This window comes from Camelus dromedarius, chromosome 5 (genome assembly GCF_036321535.1).
Source record: "Camelus dromedarius isolate mCamDro1 chromosome 5, mCamDro1.pat, whole genome shotgun sequence".
Classification (NCBI taxonomy): Eukaryota; Metazoa; Chordata; class Mammalia; order Artiodactyla; family Camelidae; genus Camelus; species Camelus dromedarius.
In genome coordinates this window covers 80,812,888-80,837,664 of record NC_087440.1, presented here as the reverse complement: position 1 = coordinate 80,837,664, position 24,777 = coordinate 80,812,888, and the positions used below count along the sequence as shown (strand labels likewise).

At 36.8% G+C, this 24,777-nt stretch overlaps 1 protein-coding gene across 2 annotated transcripts in view; it reads right to left on the bottom strand.

Annotated features, from left to right (window-relative positions):
* TTC8 (tetratricopeptide repeat domain 8) overlaps positions 1–24,574 on the bottom strand; it is a 46,227-nt gene extending 21,653 nt beyond the window's left edge. The window contains exons 1-8 of one of the 2 annotated variants that reach the window (XM_064486178.1): positions 24,394–24,569; positions 15,751–15,780; positions 11,060–11,180; positions 9,858–9,921; positions 9,582–9,741; positions 9,278–9,367; positions 7,119–7,163; positions 887–972 (exon numbers count right to left, since the gene is read on the bottom strand). In XM_064486178.1, the coding sequence (XP_064342248.1) occupies positions 887–972; positions 7,119–7,163; positions 9,278–9,367; positions 9,582–9,741; positions 9,858–9,921; positions 11,060–11,180; positions 15,751–15,780; positions 24,394–24,507 (710 nt within the window). In that variant the 5' untranslated portion in view covers positions 24,508–24,569. Of the gene's footprint in view, positions 1–886; positions 973–7,118; positions 7,164–9,277; positions 9,368–9,581; positions 9,742–9,857; positions 9,922–11,059; positions 11,181–15,750; positions 15,781–24,393 lie in introns of both variants that reach the window. The other variant, XM_010989157.3, reaches the window with a different exon arrangement.
* Between the last annotated feature and the right edge of the window lie 203 nt (positions 24,575–24,777).

Sequence of the window (24,777 nt, the reverse complement as noted above, 5' to 3'; positions counted from 1 at the left end):
ACGTTTCCAAACAGTGTTTAACAACTAAAGATTATAACTATTGAAGGATGCTCACAGTAACTGGTCTACTTTGTTTTTGCATAATAAAAGACATATTTATCTTTATAAACTATAATTACTCATTTATCTCTATTTTTCAAATGTTTCAAGTGTATTTCAGTATCAGGCAACAGTCTCAGATCTTATTTACTAGTGGTGTGTAATATTTATAAAATAAATTACAACTTTTTTGATCCCTTAATTAATTTGCTTTAAAAGTGTGTTTAAACATTAAGTGAATTAGTGTAAGAATATTCAGATCCTAGAGAAACACTATGGAACTGTGCAAATAATAAAGGAACTGGCATCAGAAAGCTGAGCTCCAGTTCCTGTTCTGCCACATACATACTAGCTATATGATTTGGGGCAAGTCACTTTATTTTTCTGATGTTCAAGGTTTCTCATCTGGACAAAGGGCTACTAATAGCAACCACCTCCTAAGTCCTGTGAGATTTAAGTGAGATAATATAATGTGTGGACAAACTCCCTCTTAACTGTAAAGTACAAGAGGAGTGGAGTGAGAACCAACAGACTCGATTCTAGTCCCATGTCTGTTACTAACCGATTCCTGATGCAAGTCACAGCCTCTCTCTGGCCTCAACTTCCTCGTCTGAAAAGGAGTGTTGGACCTGATGGTCTCAAAGTTTCCCGTTCCCAGCTCTAAAATTTTATTATTCTAAAGGTGTCAGTTCTTAGTGCTATCCTGTGATTGCTAAGTAAATGCTTTCTCAAGTAAGCGAAAGACACAGTCCTCATTTCTTCAGGAAGAATCTATCCCCCCCGCAAAAAGGTTACCACATTTGAGACTCTAAAATATGTTGCTGTTTACAAATAATCAAAATTGTACCTGTAGTAACATTTTCCAATCTGCACTTTCCACCACCAGTCCTTGTACTGAGAATGCTCTGTGGAAAGGGCAGCCAAATCCAAAGCCTTTGAAAACAATTCATTTTAGATTAGGACTGTCTTTTCTAACAGTAAACAGAAACAATAAATAATGAAATAAACCATGTAATCAGCATCAATCAAAACACGCATTAGAAGTCAGACAGAAATTCAAGTTGCTCATGTTTCCAGATGGCCCCACCAATTTTCCCTGAATAATCAGTTCCAGACCAGAGGGCTGACAGCAGATGAGAAGTAAACATTGATCAAAGGGAAGCAGACGTACGGTCTATTTGAATACAATTTTAATATGCAAGGTATAAAATTGATACTAAAAAATCTTTAAGTTTTTAGACTCTCCCCACCAAAATGCCCCCAAAATCAGCAGCAGTCAAACCTTTGTTGTGTAAAGCAGGCCCAACTGCAGGCCCCACTTTAAAGACAGATGTAGAGAGACAGAGAAAGATCAAGTGTGGAGAGACAAAAAGGTTTGAAAACAGGATCATGAAGAAGATTGAAAGAAGCTGGGGTACTTGGTAACCACTATCTTCAACAACCATCGTTATTCTGACATCATCTTACATTCCAGTAATTCTAAAGGTCAGATTTTCCTTTGCTTGAGAATGAAAAAAGATCGTCTCAATTTGCTTTCATATTTTACATGCATTTATCTCTCTCTCTAATGTCTTCTAGTTTGTTCCTTCCAGTGTTTATTTAAGATCAGACAAGAGACAGCTAATCAGGAATTAGGATTCTATATAAAAAAAAGTGGAAACTATTTGGACAAAGAGGAAAGCAAATCAATCTTTACACAAATTTAAAGCTCACAGAAATCTGAAGCTCACATAAAGATTTGGTGAATAAAGACTCAGGTTGTTAGTTAAAAAAGAATTCTCATTTTTATAATACTTATTATTCTTTCTCTTAAGGTTGAAAAACTTTTATTCTTTAGTCAGTGTTAATATAATCGTGATATCCAACAGTTCAGTTTAAGCAACTTAGATTTTCAGTTCGTTATCTCAGAACGAATCCCATATTACTGTTCATTTCTTAAAATTAACTCTTTTCTGAAATGAATGCCAGAAGAGCTTCTTGAATCTCCTACTGCAAAATTAATAACTTCCCTTGTGTTCCCCATCTTCCCTCGCTCCAGGGGAGACTCTAAATATGCAAACTATTCATAAAGGGATGGTGTTGCCATGCTGAGGTTCTAATGGACTTGAAAAATCAACATCACCTCTATTTGAAAGCTATGGAAATTAAAAACAAGCCACATACTACATTCACATGCTTATTTTTCTTTTTTTCTCCAAGCCAGAAGTAAAAAATAGAAGCAAAAGATGGAGAAAAAAGTATAATTTCAATTATCATTATCTCTGGAAATGCTAGAAAACCTAGCAGCTCAGTTTAGGAGTTCGTTGCAGATATCTGAATATATTCATTTTAACTTAATCTTTTAAAAGGGCTGTTCCCGCAAACAGATCATATTCACTCTCATGTTCAATGTAACAGTTCTCTATTTTTCAGGAAAATGCCATTCTAAATTTTTCTTAATATATTCTAATTTTCCAAGATTAGATTTAGTGCTTCTTATAGGCTACTGATTTTGCTTTCAGATTTGGTTCTTATGTAGAACCCATATGTCTATGCTATACCAATTAAGGAAATTAATATGAATTATTGATGTAGAATAAAAATGGTTTAAAAAAGCACATATTCTTAATGATCACTGTTTATCTGAAGACTGAGGCTACACTAAACAAAATCATGTGTGACTATTTCAAATGCACCCGAAGTTCCCTGAGGACAGGCACCCATCTCCTACACATCTCTGTTGTTCAGGAATGTTGCTCTGCTGTTAAGAGGCCCTCAAGAATTATTTGTTTACTGAATTAATTCTATTCTTTATTTCTGATTTATGTTGAAAATAACTTAAGAACTACACAAAACTGTCAGAGTATTAAGATTCATAATTAAAGCTATTAACATTTGAAAAATTTTGTGGTGATAGAAAATGTTTCTTTAGTCTTTCCCAGCATTTTTAAAATTAATGACTATATACTTATATTTAAGGATCTTTGAATAATTTAATCAATCTAATATCTAGATATTAATAAAGACCTAGAATGTCATAAATAAAAGGCATAAGTTTATAAAAGTCCGTAAGAACAGAGAACTTTGGCAGATCTAGACAATATTATATTTGTGAATATCCCCAATGACTTTCCTAAGTAACAGTGCTCCAAACCACTGAAGTTTAAAAAAACAGTCATCCCTTCACTATTGTTGTAGTAGCGACAACTTCAGGATGATGAAATTAAAGAGCATATAGAAATAAAGATTCCCGAATCACCAACCTACATGCCACTTCAGTTTTGTCAACAACTAACTGCCAATACTGCCCCAAAAAGGGAGAGGAAGGGAAGGAGTTATTAAGAACTCAAAGGCAGAAATACAGTTTTCCATAGACGAACTTTACTTTTTCTTAACATTTAAATACCACTTCAGAAGATTCCCTGTAGTTATCCTATATATAAGATGTACAGGAGCCTCCATATTTGTCTGCAAACAAACATGAACCACCAACCTACCAGCCACTTTAGTTGTAACAATACTGCCCTACAACAAGTGAAAAGTATTAACTCAGAGAGAGAAATACAGTTTTCCATGGAAGATCAATTTTATTCTTTCTTAATATTTAATTTACTTCACAATATGCTCTGTTTGTCTCTAATAGTCTATTTGCATAGAACAGTTTGTTTACAAGGAAATTTGGAGGCCACCCAAAGTTACTAGCATAAAAGCACTTCTGATTTCTTCGTCAGGTTAAAACACAGAATTCCTTTTTTCTTTTTCCAGCTTAAGTTTTAAAGCATATGAAAGGTATAAAAATACATGCTTTGTGATCATTATCTAAATCCTTCTATTCAGAAAATAATGTTTGTGGTAAAGTCTAAAGGGACATTTTAATGGAACGATCTGATCCATTAAAGAAGGGTAACATGGCAAGCCTATAACAGAGAAAGAAAACAGACACAGGGCATCTGTCCCACTCAGTATACATAGCACACATCAGAGTGCCAGTACATAGGCACTCAATAATTATTTGTTTAAAGAATAATACAATCAAATGATCAATCAATCAATCAATCAATGAAGAAAAAGGGAAATCAGAGGAACCAACAGTTCATGCTTTCCACTAACTAAAAACAAAACACTTTGCTTAATTTTAGGTTCTATAAAATAGTGTATATTTATTGAGGGCAAGCAGATGAAAATAACAAGGAGCATATAATTACAAACATTTTAGTTTATTATTATTGCTCCTAATTTATAGCTAAGTTTATAAAAGAAAAGTTGTATAACATTATTATTGAAAATGTGAGGAGAAAAAAAGGTAAAATTAGATCATCGCCATTAGTGCTAACGAGGTAAAGCTTTTTGATTCACTGTTATAATCCAAGCTGTCAGCACAACATAGGCATTGAACAAATATTTGTAGAATGAATACATCCTAACTTCATAACACTATTATTTTCATTTTTAGGTGATACCTTCTAGTATCTGTCATAAATACATCTTTTTAGAGCTATAATACTATTTATCACACTAAGTGGTATACTTTGTTGGTTTAACATTATAAAATAAACACTTTAAATGTTTCTGCCTACTTTTTATTAATTATGATTTTAATGGCTGCATAAAATTCCATCATGTAATTTATTATAATTTACTAAACTCATCTTCTGTCACGGAACATTTAGATTGTTTTTCAGGTTTTTTTGCTACTACAACTAACGTGACAATCAACATCTTTGCAAATATAACACATTAATTTTTAGTGAAATTACCTGAGAAGTGAATTACAGAAATAAATTGAATAAATATCTTTACAGATACTTGCTATATATCATCATATCATTTTCCAAATTATTATATCATTTAAAATATCATCTATTAGATATAACAATTTATTCCATTCTTCCCCAGCAGTTTTTTTCAAATTCCATAAATGTAAAATTGTAGGTCCAAAATTTCCTTAACTTACATTTTTGTTGTCAGTGAGAAAGTACATCTTTTATGTGCTTGTTTACTAGTATTTTCTCTAATGCAAATTGCTTGTTATTTGGGTTTCCATTTCTATAAAAATTTTTCTATGAAATTCAAATAAGCTTTTTAATATTTGAGAAACACTAATATTTTAAAAATCATACTTGAGCTACATATTTAACCCTTTTACTGGCCTTTCACCTGTGGTTTTGTTTCTGCCTCTGTATAGAGATACATATGAACCAGTGAGTCTTTTTTCCTTTGTGATTGCTTCATAAATCCAACCAACTCTGTGAAATATTCTGCTTTATATTTATACTACTTATCCCATGACATTTTATATATCTTTAAATTTGTTAATTTTCTCTATTCGTTGCCCAACCAAAATCTCCAAAAGAGCAGAGATTTTGTCTGTTTGACTCACTCTGTAATCTCAGGGCCTAGGAGAGTGCCTAGCACATTGCAGTGGCTCAAAATATGTTGGATGAAAGAATAAATGTCTCTGCAGTGAGTGAATTAATCTTCCAAAACTCAAGCTACAGCTTTATGATACTCTAGTAATTACAAACATGTACTCAGGTATGAAATAGGATGGTATTTGAAGGTTTCTTTTCAATGACAGTACAACTATATGATTTTATGTATCACGCTGACAGCCTCTGACCAACTTTATATTTAGTGAAAATGGCATGTATTGACTTTTATTGACAGAAATGTGCACGGTTCTCAGTTGCCCCAGCCCTAGTTTGCTCTTTTCTCTATGTCACCACATCCACTACCAGTCACTACAGGTAACTCCTGTACTCGGCGTATCTGGCCCAGGCTCTCCCATTTTAGTGCCACAGCTTCAGTACATGCAAGGGCATCTCCACCGGGACAACCGTGCACAATTTCAAACTCAGAATGCCTTCCAGTGAATTATTCTGCTTCTTTACAAACTGACTTCCTTCCCTAATTATCTCATTTCTGTTAGTAAAACATTCTTATAGCACCTTTAGGAGGCAGATTTGACCTGTGTCTCTCCTCTGTCATCCAGACTAAATCTAGCATCAAGTTTGGTCACTGTTTTCTTTATTAAAATGGCTCTCTGACGCTCCCATTTTTGAGGATGTGACCTATTTATTTCTCATTCCATACCCTGCTTATGTTTTTACCCTTCTTTTAAATTTTTTTCCTCCCTTTCCAAAAAAAAAAATCCCACTGATTTTATGGATCTTTACTAATATTAACCCCTCTGTTACCAAATAATAATAGGGGAAAAAAATCAATTTCACAGTTTGGCAATTACCTTTTCAATTGTTTCATTATATCAATTTTATTTCCTCAGCCAGATCACATGGCTTGTAGAAGCAGGAAAAAACACCGTATTGCTATACGTTTTCCTAGTATATAGCATAGTGGTTAACATATAGGAAATACAATTGATGAAAATGTTTTTTGTCTTTCTGCATACTCAATTATGGGTATAAAGCTTTTTCCTTGAAAGGGAAAAATGACAGAAAACACTATCATTAGACACTGCAGAATTTACTACATTCAATTTGACAAAATTTGTGAAGTTCCTGCTCATGTGCCTATTAGCATGCAAAAATTGAAACAGATGAAGAAGTCATATGCATATAACCTTAAAATTCTCTGTTAAGAGGCTACCAAGATGATGGATCACTGGTTATTGTTGAAGCTGGGTGATGGTGATACAGGCGATTTATATTCTCTACTTGCACATGTTTGGAATTTTCTATCATAAAATGTTAAAGGGAGAGACGGGGCACACTACAAAGAAACCAGAAATACATGTATTGGGAACCCTATCACCACTGTGTGGACCAAAGGAAAAAACAGATCAACAATGCCAACTACTAGTATAAAAAATGAGCTTTAACACAAATATGTTATGCAGCATTCTCCGTTATCTGTATCCTGCTCTTTAAGGGCGATCTACTCTATGGATCAGGCAGCAGTCTTACCACTCCTATAGTTATATAAATTTTCCTATCGAAACGACAGTGGATTTGAAAGTATTAGTAATTCTCCAGTCTTCAACAATTTCATCTGTTTATAAGGTAAGAAATAGAATATTTGAGAATCTAAATCCCCAAAGTCAGAAAAATAACAAGAAAAAATAGCACAAATTCAAAACTTACAGTCTTAATATCATTTTCATGATGAAAGATATACTCAAACAAAGCCTGTGAAGAAAAAAAATGACCAAAAAACCGTTAGATTTTAACAAAGGCACTCGATTGTTATTATCAAAACTCAAAGGTCATTTTGACATCAGCTGGATTGAACCAAAATAACACAGTATTCTAAAGTGCCTGGAATTTATAAGCAAAGGGTCTATCCATCATTTGTTACAGTCTCTCATTTTAAAATAAGGTTACTTATAACTGATCCCTGTTTTTACAGAACACAAACTGGAAAGCTCAAATAATTCAACAATTTTTTTCATACTACACATACTATTTCATTAGAAAGAGACAAATGAAAAGACTAACTTTAGGACTGTCATAAAACTGCATGCATTATACAGTGGTTAAGATATTAATAATGACACTTTACATATGGGAAAATCAGGAAGTTCCTTCTGAAACAAAGTAGAGTTTAACTGCAAAGTGGGGTGTTTTTTACTTAATGTGGAGATGCCTCTATGCTCAGCCAGGGCTGAGAACCATTATTCTAATACTTCACCCAACTCATCTAGATATTTAAATAAGCACTTTCTGGACTACCTCTTGGTGGTACTACATTCGTCCATAACACCATTATTTTACGCTTGCAAAGAGGATAGCACCCCCGGAAGATATCAAGGTTATTAACTGAGAAGACTTGGAGGCAACCAAACAAAAGGAAAAAGAAATCAGGATAAGGCTTTCTTTTAAAAAGTACTCCTAAACCTCCATTTGCTCTTATAAAGAAAAAAAGTTAAGAGCAAAGTCAGTGCTACGACTGCCATGAAAAGGATGTTACAACACCCAAGACAGCGTCAAGCAGTCACCACAGGTACTTCAAGCAATATGCCAGCATCAGAAACGAGTCCTAGTAAGTCGAGGCACGTTGGGGATCAAAGGTAGAGAAACCTGGCACTATTTCTACAACACACTAAGTAAGCGCAAAATACAGTTCAGTCTAAATCTTGTAACATAGGCCATTTCTGTCCTGGAAGCGTCTTAGTTCAATTGAGGGAAATGCCTCCATTGACTGTACTCCCTGGCTAGAAAAGAGCACTGGTATCAAGCTGCCATTCAGCCACCTCCAGTAAATGGCCTAAAAAAGTCGGGAGCCAGATATTCCTCATAAAGGAAAGAGAAATAAGTAAAGCTGCATGATTCTGCTCAATGAAGCTGACTGGAATGCTGTCAAAAAAGAAATTAAGAAAAAGCACTATCTGTATTATTATACTCTGATTCCCTGTTTACCAACTGGCATTTCTTTTTCTGATTTAAATTTCAAGTCTGTATGGCTAGTGTCCCTTTTCATTTTCCCTAGAGTGTTTTATATTTAGTAAATACGTTAAATGCCAGTAGAACCGATAATATGAATGAGCTCAGCACTCATGCACAGAATTCAGAGAGATTGCAGCTAAAAACCTGAGCTAGGTTTACACCAGTTTCCACAAAATAACTGCTCCTGGCTCTGAATTATTCCACGCCCACCTCCAAATTTCTCTATACTGGAAAGGTCAGACACCCTCCTTTCTCTCCGTCTCCCTCTCCCCCTCTCCCTCCCCCCTCCCTCCTTCTCTCTTTCTCTCACTCTCACTTCCTCTTCAATTTAAAGGAGCAATTTAATCTTTGAGTAGTTAGAATTATTAATGTAGTTGGCTTGCCACTGTCTGGCTTATGTAATCCTTATTGAGATGCCTGATTAATCATTAATTAGAATGAGAACATATTTTTTATCTTCTTTTTGACAGTCCTAAAATCCTACAAGAATAGAAAATGATTTCTCTGAGAATAATCCAAACAGAAAAATAAAAAAAAAAAATACACACATATACAGATGACCTCCTAAGCATCATTACCAAAAGACAGTACTGCATATCTGCTTTCTTTGTATAAATCACTGTTCTTTATTAGGAGAAAAATAATTTCCTATTATAATGGAATATATACTTTATTTCTGATTGACTCCCCCTAACTCAGTGCTAAGAGAAATTTTACATACTAGAGTAATTAAACATTTCCATTTCAATCAAGACAAGGTCTTTCCTTCACAAATTTTAATCCATTTCCTGCAGTGTTATTATTATGATAATTCTTCCAACATTACTTCACAACATAGAATAATCTTAAGTACTTACCTTTGCCAATTTAGGTTTCTGGGCATATTTTGTTAAATTCAGTCTAGATAAATTTATAAAGGGTCCATCAGGACTTGTAAGCATAGAAGCCTATGGGGAAAATGATAGAATAAGAAATCTGAAACTTTCTCTTGAAACATAAATTGAGTTTAACGTGCATAAAAGTATAAAGCCAACACAGGTAAACAGAATCATCTTCAAAAATCTTCCATCTAATTCTCTACTATGACAATAGAGAAAAATGATGTAACATAACATAAATTTCTTTGGTCATACAAGGCCAGGTAAAGGCGAGAAAATTTACCGTCCCCAGCCTGACAAATCTCCCAGATGAGCTGGTAATGGGCCGAGCTGTGTAGGCAGTTCTGGGTGTTCTGATGGCCTGTTCCATGGTGCCTGGCCTTCCACTTTGTGTGCTGGGTCTAAGGAAACCTGTAATGGGTCTTCCAGCTTGAGTGATTGGCCTGTGTGAAGATTATAAATTGTTAAAATACAAAGAAGATCAATAAAGGAAGATTCTCATACAGTCTGGTCAATCCTTAGTGGCAGAGGGTATGAAATAGGGAGCTACTGTACAGACCTGACAGCTGGACTAGGCCCTCCCGTCTGATTAGTTCCAGGGAGTTTTAAAGATGTTCCAGGACCTACGAGACGACATGGAGAACTCAATTTATAGTATTATTTATTAATCTATAAAAACTGTCAGCTAACGCAATTTTCACAAATGTGCTGGCCTGGTGAAAAAGACAATAATAAGAAATGTATCTTAGGGAAACATGTTTGAGACTAATATTTATTGAGTACCTCTCAAGCTACTTATGCTACCACATTTAAACTTCACACCAATTTTGTAAGGTAAATAGTATTAACCCACTTAGCAAAGGCTTAGAGAGTTAAGTAAACAGGTCAACCTGTTAGTAGAGCCAGCATTCAAACCCAAGACAGGCAGGCTCCAAAGGTCGAACACATCAAAATGATGGTTCTAAACTCACAGTTTATTTTTCATACAAACTTCTTCCCCGAATAAAAGACCATTTACCCCCAATATCTAGGATTTAGATATTTTAACTCAAAAAGAGCAAAATGATAGGGGAAAAAAAGACGTTTTAACATGAAACATATGTATTTTTCCCCTTAATTTCCATTGAGGCATTAAAACAGTTATTACCTTCCAAACATGTATACATGACTGATAACTGTCACAAGTAATCAGTTACCAGCAAGACCACTATATGTCATGGTAATCATTCAATATCACGTGCACCAGCACATCTGCAAGCTGGGACTAGGCTTTGGTGACAATCCTGATAGGCGTTCACAGCCCAGCATACCACTCCATCACCTCACATCATTCATTAGGGCAAATCATCTTCAGTTATTATAATGAAGCAATGTTTTCAAATTACCATTTTTTTAAAACATCCTTTTAGAACACTTCTGCTGTCTGGATGCTTCCTGTGTTTAGACTGTTAGGTAAACAATCTTTTGATATATTAGATGAGCAGTTCAGATAAAATGAATTTTTATATAATATTTTGAAGTACGTAAAATAGCTTCTATTGAAAAATGGTTACACATCAATTTCACACCTTAAGTTTAAGATAATATAACTAAATTGTGTCTTTGTACTATAAGGCAGAAAAGAGACCACTTACTTAAGGTAATATTTTTTCACATATATACGTGTTTCATGTGTATAATGCCTTATTCATATATAAAAAAAATAGAGTATTGCTCCTCCTAATGGCATTTTATTTACTTAACTGAAAAACCAAGACTTACGTGGAACTTGAGCAATAGCATTTTCATCCAGTATCATTTCTGCAATTCCCTCCTGATCTACATCAATTTCATCTATGTACACCATTTCAGTTAGTGCGCGTGCCTTTAAAATCCAGGCTGCCTAAAAAGCATGGATAAGATAAAGCATATATTAAATTGCATTAGAGGTAGTAGAGAGCCTATAGAAGCTAGCCATCCTTTATTATTACCTAACTTTTTTTTATCAAACGTGTTTACCACACTTAATGCATGATACTAATTTAAAGGGCTATGTTGACAAACTAATACAAGAAGGCAAGGTCATTACTAATCAAGAAACAACCTAGTATTAATAACCCAGGAAATAAAAGGAGTAGACTACTGGGTAGTCTTCTGACATGCCTTTTTATGAATGAAAGATCTTTACAGAAAATTTTACTAGAATAATTTGAAAACAAATGAATAAATCTATAACCATGGCGTTCTTTCCACCTTCCTCCTCCAGGGCCAAGTCTTTCATGAAGACTTCCCTGATGGTTTAACTCTAAACTTACTTCCCTCTTGTCTCTCTTATAGAGCAGTCTCTTTTATATACTTCTTTTATTATGTACTAACCATATTTGCCCAACACTATAACTATTTGGACATACGTTAGCCCTCTCTCCACCAGAACACAAGCTTTTTTCCCTTATTCATTTTTTAATTTTCCCTAACACCTATGGTTTTTGTACACAGTAGGTATTCCAAAAATGTTGACTTGAATTAAGATCAATCTCTCCCACTTCCCAATAACTAGTCATCACAATCTTGGTTGCTTTGTGATCTAGCTGGTAGAAAACCTGCTAGAAAGTGGGGGAAAAAATGGAAAAGGTCATTAAGGAATCTGGAAAATATCTTACCAGCTTTGCTTTAGCTTGAGAAATTAGATGTAAAGGTGTACACAATTAAATATTCTGTTAAACATTTAAAACTGCTTTATCAGAAAAGTTTAATTTCTGCTTCACTACAGAACAGAAGCAGAGAGCAACAAAGCTGGGTGCCCTGAGGAAGATTTGGGGAGAAGGCAACTCATGAAGCAGCAATACAGGACTGACTCTGTTGTTTGGAGGAAGTAGCAATAAGGGAAATGTGGAAAGGGGTCAGGCCTCACCAAGCTAGGAATCTGGCTGTGAAGCACGCTGAATGAAGGCAAAGGGACTGAGAGAGGAAAAGATGGAGGCTACAAGAGGTCCAAAGAGTGCTCATGTAAAGCCCTCGAGATGCATTCAATCATCAGCGCACATTTATTGAGCACTTCCTAATTATACAGCAATGGGCTAGGTTCTGAGAAATGAGTAGATTAAAACATGGATCCTAATTTCCCTGAATACATCACCTACTGGATTAAATGACAAGGCAAAGTCCTCACAGTTCATACTGCCCTGTAAGTAGCTGGTGGCTTTAATTTTTCAAAAGGACATTCTTTGCTCAGCACCCTCTGGTGGGCAGGAGGAAGGACTGCAGCACTTTCTGTGCAAACACTGAAGCAGAATGTGGGCTTCACTGGTTCATTCCCATATTCCCAGGGAGCACTACTACAGGCCAGGTCCTGGGAACAGAGATGAGTAAGCCACAGCCCAAGCTATAGCTCCTAAGAATTTCAGTGTTATGAGGAAAGTGTAATAACAGAAATCTGCAGGATGCTATAGAAGGGCAGAGAAAGGCACCCAGCTACCTTGGGGTGGAAGGAAGGGTAATGGAGAAGAATTGGGCCCAGTGGCCAAGACAGGAGAGCGTGTGTCAGGTAAAGTGAATAGGACAAAGGCAGGCTAGCTTGAGGGCTCATTTGGAAACAAAAGAGTTGTGTTTCGTAAAAGAATCAGGTTCAGCTGAGGGAGCAGCTGAGAATAAGCTGGAGAAAAAGGCAGGGGCAGATGAGGGACCCTGTAGGCCAACGTGAGGTATGTGGATTTTCATCCTGATGATGAAAAACGAAGCTTCAGAAGTATGATTTGGAGTCATAGTGAAATCAACTCTCCAAAAGCAAGTTTTTATTATTATGGTATCATTTACACAGTTGGATTTTAACTATCCATGCACATTTTGTTTTTTACCTATTTTCATGTCCATACTGTAATCTCCTAGTCCAGCCCATCACACTTCTTGACTTCCATCCTCCTACTAACCTCTCAAATACTAAAGAGGTTCAAATATTTTAATTCAGGCTAAGCAAAACATAGGAAAGTAAATCCAGCCTTCCCTCTCCACCAAAGGAATACATGCTTCAGAAGCCAAATAGGGAGATCTTTTTAAAAATTTTATTCCATAAGAATTCACTTTTTCAAAAAAGGTAAATAGATCTATATTTGTTTCAGTTTCTAAAATCTCACTCTTAAAAAGTAGAAACAATGATGTGAATTTAGATATTTTAAGATCTTTAATAAAATCTACTTAACCATTACTTAATTTTGAATATCATCAGTATTTGAGAATATTAATTTTCCTGACTTTCCTTCTATCCAACAAAAAATGACCTTGAAAGTCACATACCACTGCTTGATTAAACATCAGATTGTATTCAAAGAACTGCTCTGGATAATATGAACAATTCTTGGAATTTTAATGAAAACATATTATTTTGGAGGCAAGCCAAGTATGTTTTACAGCCCTAAAATCCTGTCTGTTTAAAATTTTTTTTGAAGTTCAAAACTAATCAGCAATTAAAATAAAATGCATAACAAAGTAATCCCACACTGCTCCCTGAATCTGAATAAAACTATAAATAGGTTTTTATCAGATATATTTAACTTGTTAGTAAATGACAGGGTCATGCAGTTTATGTAAATAAATTTGAATACTTATGTATTGGAAGTTCTGTGAAATCAATCCAAACAATAGATGCTTAGGAATTTTTTATAATGGAAAAGCACAGATTCTCCCAATCTAGATGAGTAATCATCATATCAATTATTTCCTTTTTTGTCTGTGAAACATAATCGCATCTCATTCACTGAGTTAGTCTACAGGACATTACTCCTGAGGCAAGTACCTGCCAGCTAACATCAGGAAAATATTGCGTTACTTGCACTACCTTCTGTGAGGTTAATCCAATTTTAGCGATTCAAACAGACATATGGAAAGGTTAAAACTCTACTGACCGAGCAAAACAGGTTTAAATTGTTCTCTTCCTCTTAATACAGAATGCAAGACCATGTAAGGCCTTTTAAGGCATGTAAGAAACAGTTTTTCTAAGTTATTCTTAGAATAAAGCTACCAAAAGAACAATCTGTCTAAACTGATTTACACATTATGAGACTCAGTAACGTGTGACACTCGGCCTATTCTACGAAAAGGAAAACTTAGGCACAGAATACTGAATTGTTTTTGTAAAGCCTCATTTATTTTGAAGTCATAAAAACACGGAAAAGAAAGGCAAAAAGTGTGAATAGTGAACGTAAAAGAATCCAGTCAGCCTTGCTCCTTTCTTACCACTTTTGATAACTATCCAATGAGAGATTAAGTTTAGGACATTAGAACAGGAAATATCAAATGCAGGTCCTTCATGAGCTGGTTTGAAACTTTCAAATACCATTTAAAGTTTTAAAACCATACCAACAGTGCAAATTATTGATGTTTTAATTTAATTTTAATGGAAAAAACTTCCAAAATTATGGAAAACTAAAAAGCACATTAATCTACTCATACTTTAGGTCCTTCTTATGATTTGTACACATATTATGCAAAAATATAGTTTTGCACCATCTATCAATTTGGAAACCATGATTATGAACATTCCAGTGACAAACGTCATCCTTTTAAAGAACAGAGTACTACATTTTAACCTATTTACTATGTTTGTTTAATACTATCCAGGCCTCCATCAGAGTACTTCCTATGTTGCTTTCTTCTAAGAGGTCTGATGATTATGTATATGAACCCCATGAGTCTCAAATTGTTTATTTACCTAAAAACCACTGCTAAAATTCTCTCTCGCTTGGCAGGGCAAACACCTGGTAATACTTAAGCTCTCTGAGTTATAGCTCTCCCATCCCTTCTTATTCCCAGACTTACTGGAAACCCTCTGGGCTAAAAGCTTCACCAGCCAGGAGTCCCCCAATCAGATCTCCTCTTCCTGGGCTCCCTCCCCACTCATCTGCTGTGTCTTATCCAGTTAGCAGGTCTCTCTGGCCGCTTCCCCTTTCTAACCAAGTTAATTTGGGAATGGTGTCTTCCTTTCTTCCTCACTACGCCAGGCACCTTTCTCTAAAACCAAGAACTTCCCAAACAAAGTCGGCCTACTCTTTACTCAGGACACACAGTCCTACCCATCACAGTCTTTTCAGACACTCGTGGCTAGGCTGACTTCTTGGCTCCCTGTCCCCAGGGTCCTCTGTCGCCTCCTCCTTTATTTTTCTCATCCTTCAGGGTCAATACTGGTCATTCCTATTTAAGCTTCAAGTCTTAATGAGTAGAGTGCACTAGGTCTACAAGGCCATTCATCCACAGACACAAAGTACTGGAAATACAATAGTATATTATACTATTATGTTACAGTACATCATAATGGTATATTATACATATATACCTGTATGTATAATACAGGTATAGAATGCTTGGTAGATACGGCTAATTTTATAACAGCACAAGTAAATAGGCAGCAAGTTTGCTAATCTATAGCAACAACTAAGTAATTAAACTATTCTCTAAACTAAAGGTTGCAGCTAAACCTTTACCTGAGACACTGGCAATTCAGGATCTGGTTCCTGGAAAGCATTAAGAAGGTAGTAAACATTTTCAAGAAATACAATTACTAAAATAAAAAAGTCTTAATGACTAACCAAGTATTTGTAGGTGGACTCAAACTCATTCAACTAAAACCCAAACATTAACCTTAATATTTATCAAAAGGGCTCTGAAGAGTTCTGTAAAACTAATACACACTGAAGAGTGTTAAATTTTCTCTGATTAGAAAATTCTAATTACTCTAACAGAGAGGATATCTTAACTACTTGTTTAATGAAGTCATAGTATCTCAGGAATTAAAAATAATTTTACAACTATACCAAGGAAACATTTCTTTATATTTAAAAATAAGTTCATAGTGGTTAAAACATCCAGGCTTTAATCACTTGGGGAGGAGAAGGAAAATCCACATACTATAAACCCTTCTATTCACATAAATATAATAGGATTAGTGGCTGCTGATAAGAAATTAATTCTGACTGTAATGTCCTCTGAGAAATTTTTGTAAATAGACTATGTAGTATGTATCAGTGCCAGGTGCTGATAAACTCAGATTTTTTTCTGTCCAAATTACATAGAAATCCACTGGATAAAAAAAGATTTATAACAAATTTATTTATGAAAAAATCTACACTTAAATGTCTATAATCAGCAGCCTCTGAACACAATCTGGGGCATGTTTTACTGAAGAAGCTACTAAGAAACAGAAAAAGGAAAGAACAAAGGATCCTTGCTTTCTTTGCTTTCTACAGCTCTAAAATCCAAAAAGAATACCCTAAATATTTTTTTAAGAATATATGATGTGTGCAAGCAATGTGTAAGCCATCTGGTCACTAAGTAAGGACAAGCAACTTCTGGAGCCTGACACACTGTAGCAACATGAGAGGAGAAGGCTAGACTAGGCTGGACAGTGAGGTCTCTACAGGGTGGGATTAGAGAATATCTGACATCAGCTGAACCCAACACAAAACAGCAGCTAAGAAGATACAGCAACTGCGGGTTTTCGCTGCCGGTGTGCATAAGAAAGATCTGGAAAAACAGATATCCTAGATCCCACAGCCCATACTTAGAGAAACACTGATATAGGCAATGAGATGGCAGGAGAACTAACCCCTTCCATTCTTTCTTCCATTTATTTGTATACATGTCTATATGATCCATTATCTCATCTGAGTCTCATAATAACCATCTCACTGAGGCAGGTAAGTGTTGTTATCCATTTTACAGATAAGGAAACACATTCAGAGATGTCATGATGTAATTTGCTCAAGGTCACACAAAGAAGCCAGAGCTCTTTCTTGCCAGTCCATCTTGGAGATAAAAAAACGAGTTGGAAATAATAAGGCAGGACTGAAGGGGAAAGTGTAGGACAGATACAAGATAAGTTCCATATAGAAGGGGTAAAAAAAAGTTTACCAGAGTTGATTGCAGGCAACGTTTGAAAAGGAAAAGAAAAGAGTTAAAGGAGACAGAGCCACTGATAGGAAGTAAATGCTGGATGCTTGTTACCATGCAGGTAAAAATCATGTAGGGAAATGATGTGAAATGAGAAGGTCAGAGAAGAAAATGACAGCCTAGAGGATGGGAAGGTGTAGAGACAGGTGAGGTGGTGTGGATGAAGATGGAGGCAAGGCTTAACCACCAGTGAGGCTGAGAACACATTAATTCCACAACATTCTCCTGGTGCCCCTGGCACCCGGATAGGCACTAAAAACATTCTATGGGGGAAGGCACATAATTAAATAAATTACAATACAACATGTTAAGTGCTATTCTCAAGTATGGACCAATTATAGATGACTTAGATGGAGGAGAGAAAAGCAGAACACATGGGAGATAAGAAAGTCAGAGAAAAGGGAAAGAGATTATTCTGGAAATCATTGCATGCCAATGATCTCTGAACTATATTCAACATCATTTTATCATCAATTTCACTGGACACTTTCCTCATAGATCCTTTCCAGATTACCAACAATCCTTTCAGAAAATATAAATGACAGAATCCTACCTGCAAATATCTCTAGCTATACAGAGGCAAACCTGCTAAACTTTTTGATCGCTTACCATGTATTAATGAACTTAACCCTCTCAACAACCCTTTGAGGTAGGTATATCATCATGCCCATTTTACAGATGAGAAAACTCTGAGGTCAGAGCGTACAGGTAAGAAATTGAACCTAGACACTCTCAGTCAAGAGTATGCACTCTGCTTTCTATGTGGGGGCATAGCAAGGCTGGAACGCAGGTTGCAGGCTGTGGGAAGCCCAAGGCCAGGTGCGGCTGGTCTGGAGATCCCCCAGGGGCAGCAGGACGATGGAGGGAAGAGTCAGGAAGTTCTCATCTAGAGATAGGGCAAAACTGTTTCAAAAACACTGAGACCTTCATCTTTGGGTCTCTTTCAACTGTAGTTTTATGATCTAAGATAATCCACCCATATAAAAAAACCGCAAGTGAGGTTCACTTGGTCCAGCAAATTATTTCCATGGGTATCAACACAGTTGAGTAGAAAGAACCAGGCCCTGCCCTAGACTCAGAAGACCTTGGTCCTCAGGGACCTACTGAGCTGTGTGACCTTGAACACATCATGCAACCTCCATTCCCCTGACCTCCTCTCAAATTAGAGCGATAGCGCCTACTTTAGAGGGTAACTTTCAAAATAAAACCTTTCATCTTGAAGAATATTTCATAATTTTCAGAGTCCTTTTACATACACTCCCTCAGTTAATGAAGTGTGAGGTGGTCGCACTTTGAACAAGAAGTGCCAAGCACACGGAATTCCTTTGTGAAAACGTGTATAAAGTGAACAGAGCGCACTCGACTCTCTATTACTTCCTTTTTCGGAACTCAGAACTGACTCCCGGTTCCGGCACATCAAATTAAAATTTCCCTTTGAATCTCCTTCCAAGTGAGTGAGTAAGAAGACAGTGGCACTGCCTAGAACCAGCAAACACTCATTAGCATAAACTTCACTTCACAGCAGTTTGCTTCCTTCCCTCCTCCCTGGGGTACAGCTTTCTCTTAGGTTATTGTTGTTACTTCAGGGGAATTAGGCCTCCAGTTAATTCCGAATGCGACTTCCTAATTGCCACCAATACTTATTCTGGCTAATGAGTCTACCAGATCTGCTCTTAAACCACAGAGTCACTATTCAGAATTTGGCAGAAATGGGAAGGAAAAGAATGTAAGAGAACAGAGTAATGAATAGATTTCAGAAAATTAAAGATCTAGTGACGAAGGAGCCAAGTGGAAAGTATTCTGTAAAATTCAGCAGGAAGACACATTCATAAAGTGAACTGCTCCACAGAGTGCAGAATCAAAAGGTTCAGTCTGGCTCTAAGTCTCCATGGCCCCAAAGAGGAAATAAATTAGATAATCATACAGAAAGTTGTTTTTTTGGCTTGGCTCACCAGATCATTGTCTCAGCCAACTACTAGCATACAGCTTACTGGGGACCCCTGCTTCCCTACCTTTTATCTAAACCAGTGGCTTTCAGCGTTTTCTCAACTTTCAAACCATTTACAGTAATAATCCTCTCCTCTCTGCAACATCTCTCATTATAAGCAGAGATTGGGAATGGGGAGGAAAAGATGAACAACCCCCATTCTGATGAACAGCTAAACCTCCCCACTCCCAGAATCATTGATTTTTAAATTTAATAATTTAAAAATCTCCCCTCATTTAGAAAAGTATTATCTTTAAAAAAAAAAACCCATTACCTAAAAAGCCTCTGTTTTATGAACTGTTTAATTATACTGGAGCTAAAAAATCAAGGCTAGTTTTAAAGCCACGAATCTGACATATGGAGCACAAAGAACAGTAATCAGATTAAGCAACTAATCAGGATGACCGACATGAGCCGTAAAAGCAAGCATCCCCTCTAGGTCACACGGCTGTGTGGAAGGCCATTTTGCATTTCACTTTTTTATATCTTATAACTTTAACCACTTTTATTGGTCACAATTTAGAGAACACTTTGAAAAAAGACAATGCTTCTCTATGAATTGCTTATTCTTACAGTATTTTGTCAAACGGGGAAATGATGATAAATTAATCGGTTATCCTTTACTCTTAACTGATCAGAATCTTAATGTCTTTCAGGCTTACAGACCCCGCCCTCTGTTTCTCACCATTCTGCACCTGGGAAAAGCAGTTCAGAATCCATCTGTTTCAGGAACCCTTCCTCATTACTAAACACTACGTAAATCTTCGATCTACCCTTCAGTCCTTCTGTATCCAAATAAGAATGTTTTACTCTAAAGAAACATGCTAGTTATAGTGTATCATAGCTCTCTGGCCAACGTGACTACTTTGCTTTGGCAAGAATCAAAACTAAATAAAATCCACGTGTCCTAACAGAAAGTACAAGGCACTAACTAAATATTTTTGATGATACTATACCAAAATGGTATCTCTTAAAGGAGGACAAAATGCAGAAGAAATAGTCTTAGAGGTAGGCTTCATTCCAAGAGACTAACATATGACTACTGAAATGTTATCTTTTTGAAGCTCCCTGGACCAGCTTATCAAAAGATTAGCAAATAACAAATCACTTTAGAGAGGTTTTCCTCATCTGGAAAAAAAAAAAAATAAACAAAACCAAAAGTGAAAATTAACATAAAAAACAAAAGCTATTTTTGTTCTGGGGGGAAAAAAAAAGCAAGAGCAAAATTGAATCCGTTAGGCACTCAGAAGAAATACTTTAATTTCCTTTCTCTTCCATGTGTCCAGACACTGCTTCAAAGTTGCTCATTTGTACTAAAATCAGTTTAGTGGCACAGGAATGGTAATTTAAGGGGCTGCAGAGGGAAAATACTCTAAATTAGTAGAAGCCTCAAAAAACAGCCCTTGAGGCTAAAGGGGCCCATGAAGATAAACAAGTTAACTGTGGGGATGAGGACCATCTGCTTCTGCTCTGATCATATTTCTGTTAGCTTTCCATAGATTACTAGTCTCTCCATTAAACTGAAACAAGAAGAGCATCCTAAGAAATGCCAATGATGATAATTACTATCAGAAACACTCTCCTGGAGCAAATCCAGGAAGAATTTGCTCAATTGATTTAAAAGAAACTGACCCTCGAAACAAAAAATGAATTAAGAATGTCCATAATGCAATTACATTTATTTGAAAAGATGAATACATTTAAGACCCTACGGTGCTATGAATTAAGGATGGGGGGGCAGGGAAAGGCAAAGAGCGTCAGGTGATCAACTAGGGTGATCTTCATAAACAGAGGGGAAGTTGGCACACATAAAAAACATCATCCAAACACATATGCAGTGGACACACTCATTCAGCCAATACATAAGGAAAGATCCTGGGTACCAGATTCTGTGCCATTCCACAGATCTGCCATCCTGGATTCACATTCTAAGACAAAGAAAGAAAATTTTCAAGCTCTTATTCAAAGGAACTTCCTTAAGCTTCCTAAAGATCTTCATTACATACATCCACCCTCTAATATAAATATTTAAATTCTTTTTAATTAATTAAGGAAAAGGCAAGATTTCTTTAAGCTTGGGGAAATCATACTAGAAAATATTTCCAAAATGAAATAACAATTGGACACAAAATATACAAATTGGTGCTAAGAAAAGCACACAGTGAAAAAGCACAATGTTTAAAGGTTGGATCAAAGAATAACAGGAGTGAACTTGTGAACTTTTCAGAAGCCCTATCCAGGCATCCAAAGGCTATTTCGGTAAAGTAACATCAAGTTAAAACTTCTGTTTCTGGTCAAGTGTTACTCATCATTCTGACAATATAAACAGTTCCTCTTCAAATAAACTACCTCAGCATAACAAACAAAAAGAATTAGAAAGGAAAAGAATATCATAAATTTCTTCCAGATCTGGTACAGATTCTCCTAGGCCTTTGCTGATATTTGTAGGAGCTGAATATATCAAGCCCTGCTTGTAATAATAAAACAGTAACAAAAAATAACATTTAAAATATCTAGGATGTTAAAATTAATTATGTATCATATCATGAAGTATTATTTCAAATCCACAACAAACAGGATGGTAGAATAGGCCAGGACACAACAGGAGCTATTGCCATAATGATCTTAACCACGTCAATGGTTAACCAGTGACAGCAGCAGTATTTCCCAGTATAAGCCTGTCTTTCTTCCTTCAGTAGCATTACCAAAATCAGATCCACTAAACATACATACCTTGTAACAAGTCTTAATCTTCCAGGAGGACCAGCAAGGCCTAAAGGGAACTGTGTAAGAGGCTAAATAAAAGATGCAACTTCTTACCTTATTTAGCTGCTAATTTGGGAGATTTTTAACCAAGTACTTAATTTGTTCATCCTATTCTTCCCAGGTACAAGGAAAGGAGTCAAGATCTCCTCTTAACCACAGACCCTTCTTAACCATTAATAAAGCACTGCTGCTTTGCCTATGCATTTCCCAAAGGATAAGTATGTACCTCTGTCCCTAAAAAAGGAAGCAGTCAAGGGTCAAATAAGTTTCAGAATACTGTCTTACTCAAAATTAGGCTGGTTTCCTTCCTTCAAGACTTCTCAGAGCCTTTGATCCAAGTACACAGATATGTCAAGTTCTTTACCATTTAGCTAAAACTTTGAAAAAGGCACAGTAGATGGGAAAACATACTGGGAAAAGTTCGGAAACACAGAGTTCTGAAAAATTAGGCTACCTAAGCACCAAAGAAGCCACACAGTATAGACAAAGGGAATGGGTTTACCAGCTTTGTAACTTAGGACAAATTACTTCACCCTGTGCCTCAGTGCACTCAGTCTTGCAAAATGGAGGAAATCGTATCGACTTCCTAAAATAGCTGAGGATTAAATGAGATAACACATAAAACCCTCTGAACCAAGTGTAACAGAGTAGATACTCAATAAACTATTATTTTTGTTACCTACTTTGCAACATTATTCTAGGCAAAGAAAACATAGAATTTATGCCTGGCAAGTAGTAAGCACTCAATTAAAGGTCACTGGATTATCACTATGACTATGCCATTAAGATTATAAGGTCTTAACCATTAATAAGAACACTGCTGGTTTGCCTGTAACACATTTCCCAATGTGACATCTCCTTAGGGTGATAACAACAAAGATATCTGACCTTTGCCCACTGCCAAAAAAGGAATCAGAGATCAAATAAGTTTCAGAACTATTCATCAAAATTAGGCAAAATTAAGTTTCTTTCTACAGAACTTCTCAGAGCTTTTACTATGCATCTTGAATCTCTAGGTACACATTTCGCAAATGTGTATTCCCTACTGAGAACTCTTGGGACTATTGTTCTGTGGAAAACAAAATGGAAACTACCCTAATTCAACGTAAAAACAGAACAATGTCTGGTCCATCACTGGTTTGTATCAAACTTGGCTTGTACAGCTGTAAAGAGGTCAATATTTTGTCATGGTTCCCAAATATATTTGATGTTTTGTTTTGTTTTACAGCAGCATTTGTGTACTACTGTGCCAAGAAACACACTTGGAAAAACACTTGTCTACAGAAATGCAGTCCTGTTAATGAATGTGAACTAACACAGACAGAACCTAGTTTAGCATTCGCACTAACAAAGATTGTTCTACGTGAGATGTACTATCTATCTAAAGCCCAAAATATTCACCTTAACAAGTTATCCTCCATCCATTTGCTGGGAGCTAAGGCAGAACCCAGTAACCGTTTTCACACCTCTGTTATGTAACTCCCCTCAATTTTCCTTTTTTTCTAACATCTCCAAGGCAACACCGCTAGAGAAAAAGCTGGAAAGTGTAACTTCAAAAGTACATTCTGCATTTACTAGAAGTACTAACAAACTGTCACAGCTCTGCTCCTCTTCTCCCTTTTCCTCCTTCTTCTGCCTCTTCCAGGAACTACCTGCCCACCACAGTCATAACTTTATACACATAGCATGAGATCTTTTCCACTCCTTTGTTTAATATTATACTTGATTTGAGAGAACCTAAAACAACTACTACAATCAATGCCATCACTCCTTCTTTGGGGGTACTTTTTCCCCCATCCCTCCCTCCTGATAATAAATGTATCTTTTCCTCTCCTGGATTCTCATCTCTCTAACTTGAATTATTTGCCTCAAGTTGCACTCAAGCCCTAGAATCCAAGGCTCCCTCTTTTGGACAACAGTCTCATGATGAAATGGAAGGATCAGAAGTTTGATCCGAAAGAAAAAAACGCAGCTATTTGAACAGGGGTGGGTGGAAGTTACAGATATTTATGTTTATACACAATTGTTTTAGAAATTAACAACGCACATGCAGCGAGCTTAAGAGCGCATCCATATGCAAGTATAAATGGACAAAGTTCCTCACCAAAGTGCTCCTTTAAGGGACATTTAAAGAAAAGGGACTGTTGAAGTTTGAGGAGGAGGCACTCATGGCACAGCACACGTGGGTCCCAGAGGGTCTCAGGGACGCCGCGGGAATAGACCCGCCAGTCATGGCTGGGGGAGGGGTGAGTCTCGCTCCAGGTGGCTGGGCTGACCACACGGTCAATCTCGCCCTGGACCTTCCTCCCTGAAGCCCCCTCCCGGGGACCTAGGGACCACCCCCACCCCCCCACCCCCGCCCCCGCCCCAGAGCCTCTCAGTCTTGTCGGCGGGATCCACAAGGCTGACGGGGTCTGGCCGGTACCTGGTCATATGGGGACTTCTCCAGCATCTGCGTGCACAGATCGGCGCAGAGCTGGAACTTCCTGCGCCTAAAATAGCTCCAGGCCAGGAGCAGAGGCTCCATCTCCGGGGCCATGGCTGCCGAGGGCCGGCCGCGAAGGACCAGGGCCGGGCCCAGGCAGGGCGGGGGAGGCAAGCAGGCGGCGTCCAGCTATGCCCGGCAACGCAGGGCGGCAAGGGCCTTTCCAGAGAGGCGCCCCGCATTGCGCCTGAGAAAAGAAAAGGAAAACCCACCGCGAGGAGAACTCAACAATAGGGCTTGCCAAACCGTGTATTTTTTTTTTTTTAGTGTATACTTTTAAAGGCCACATATTTAATTAATTTCGAGAAGAAGGCATAGTGGCTA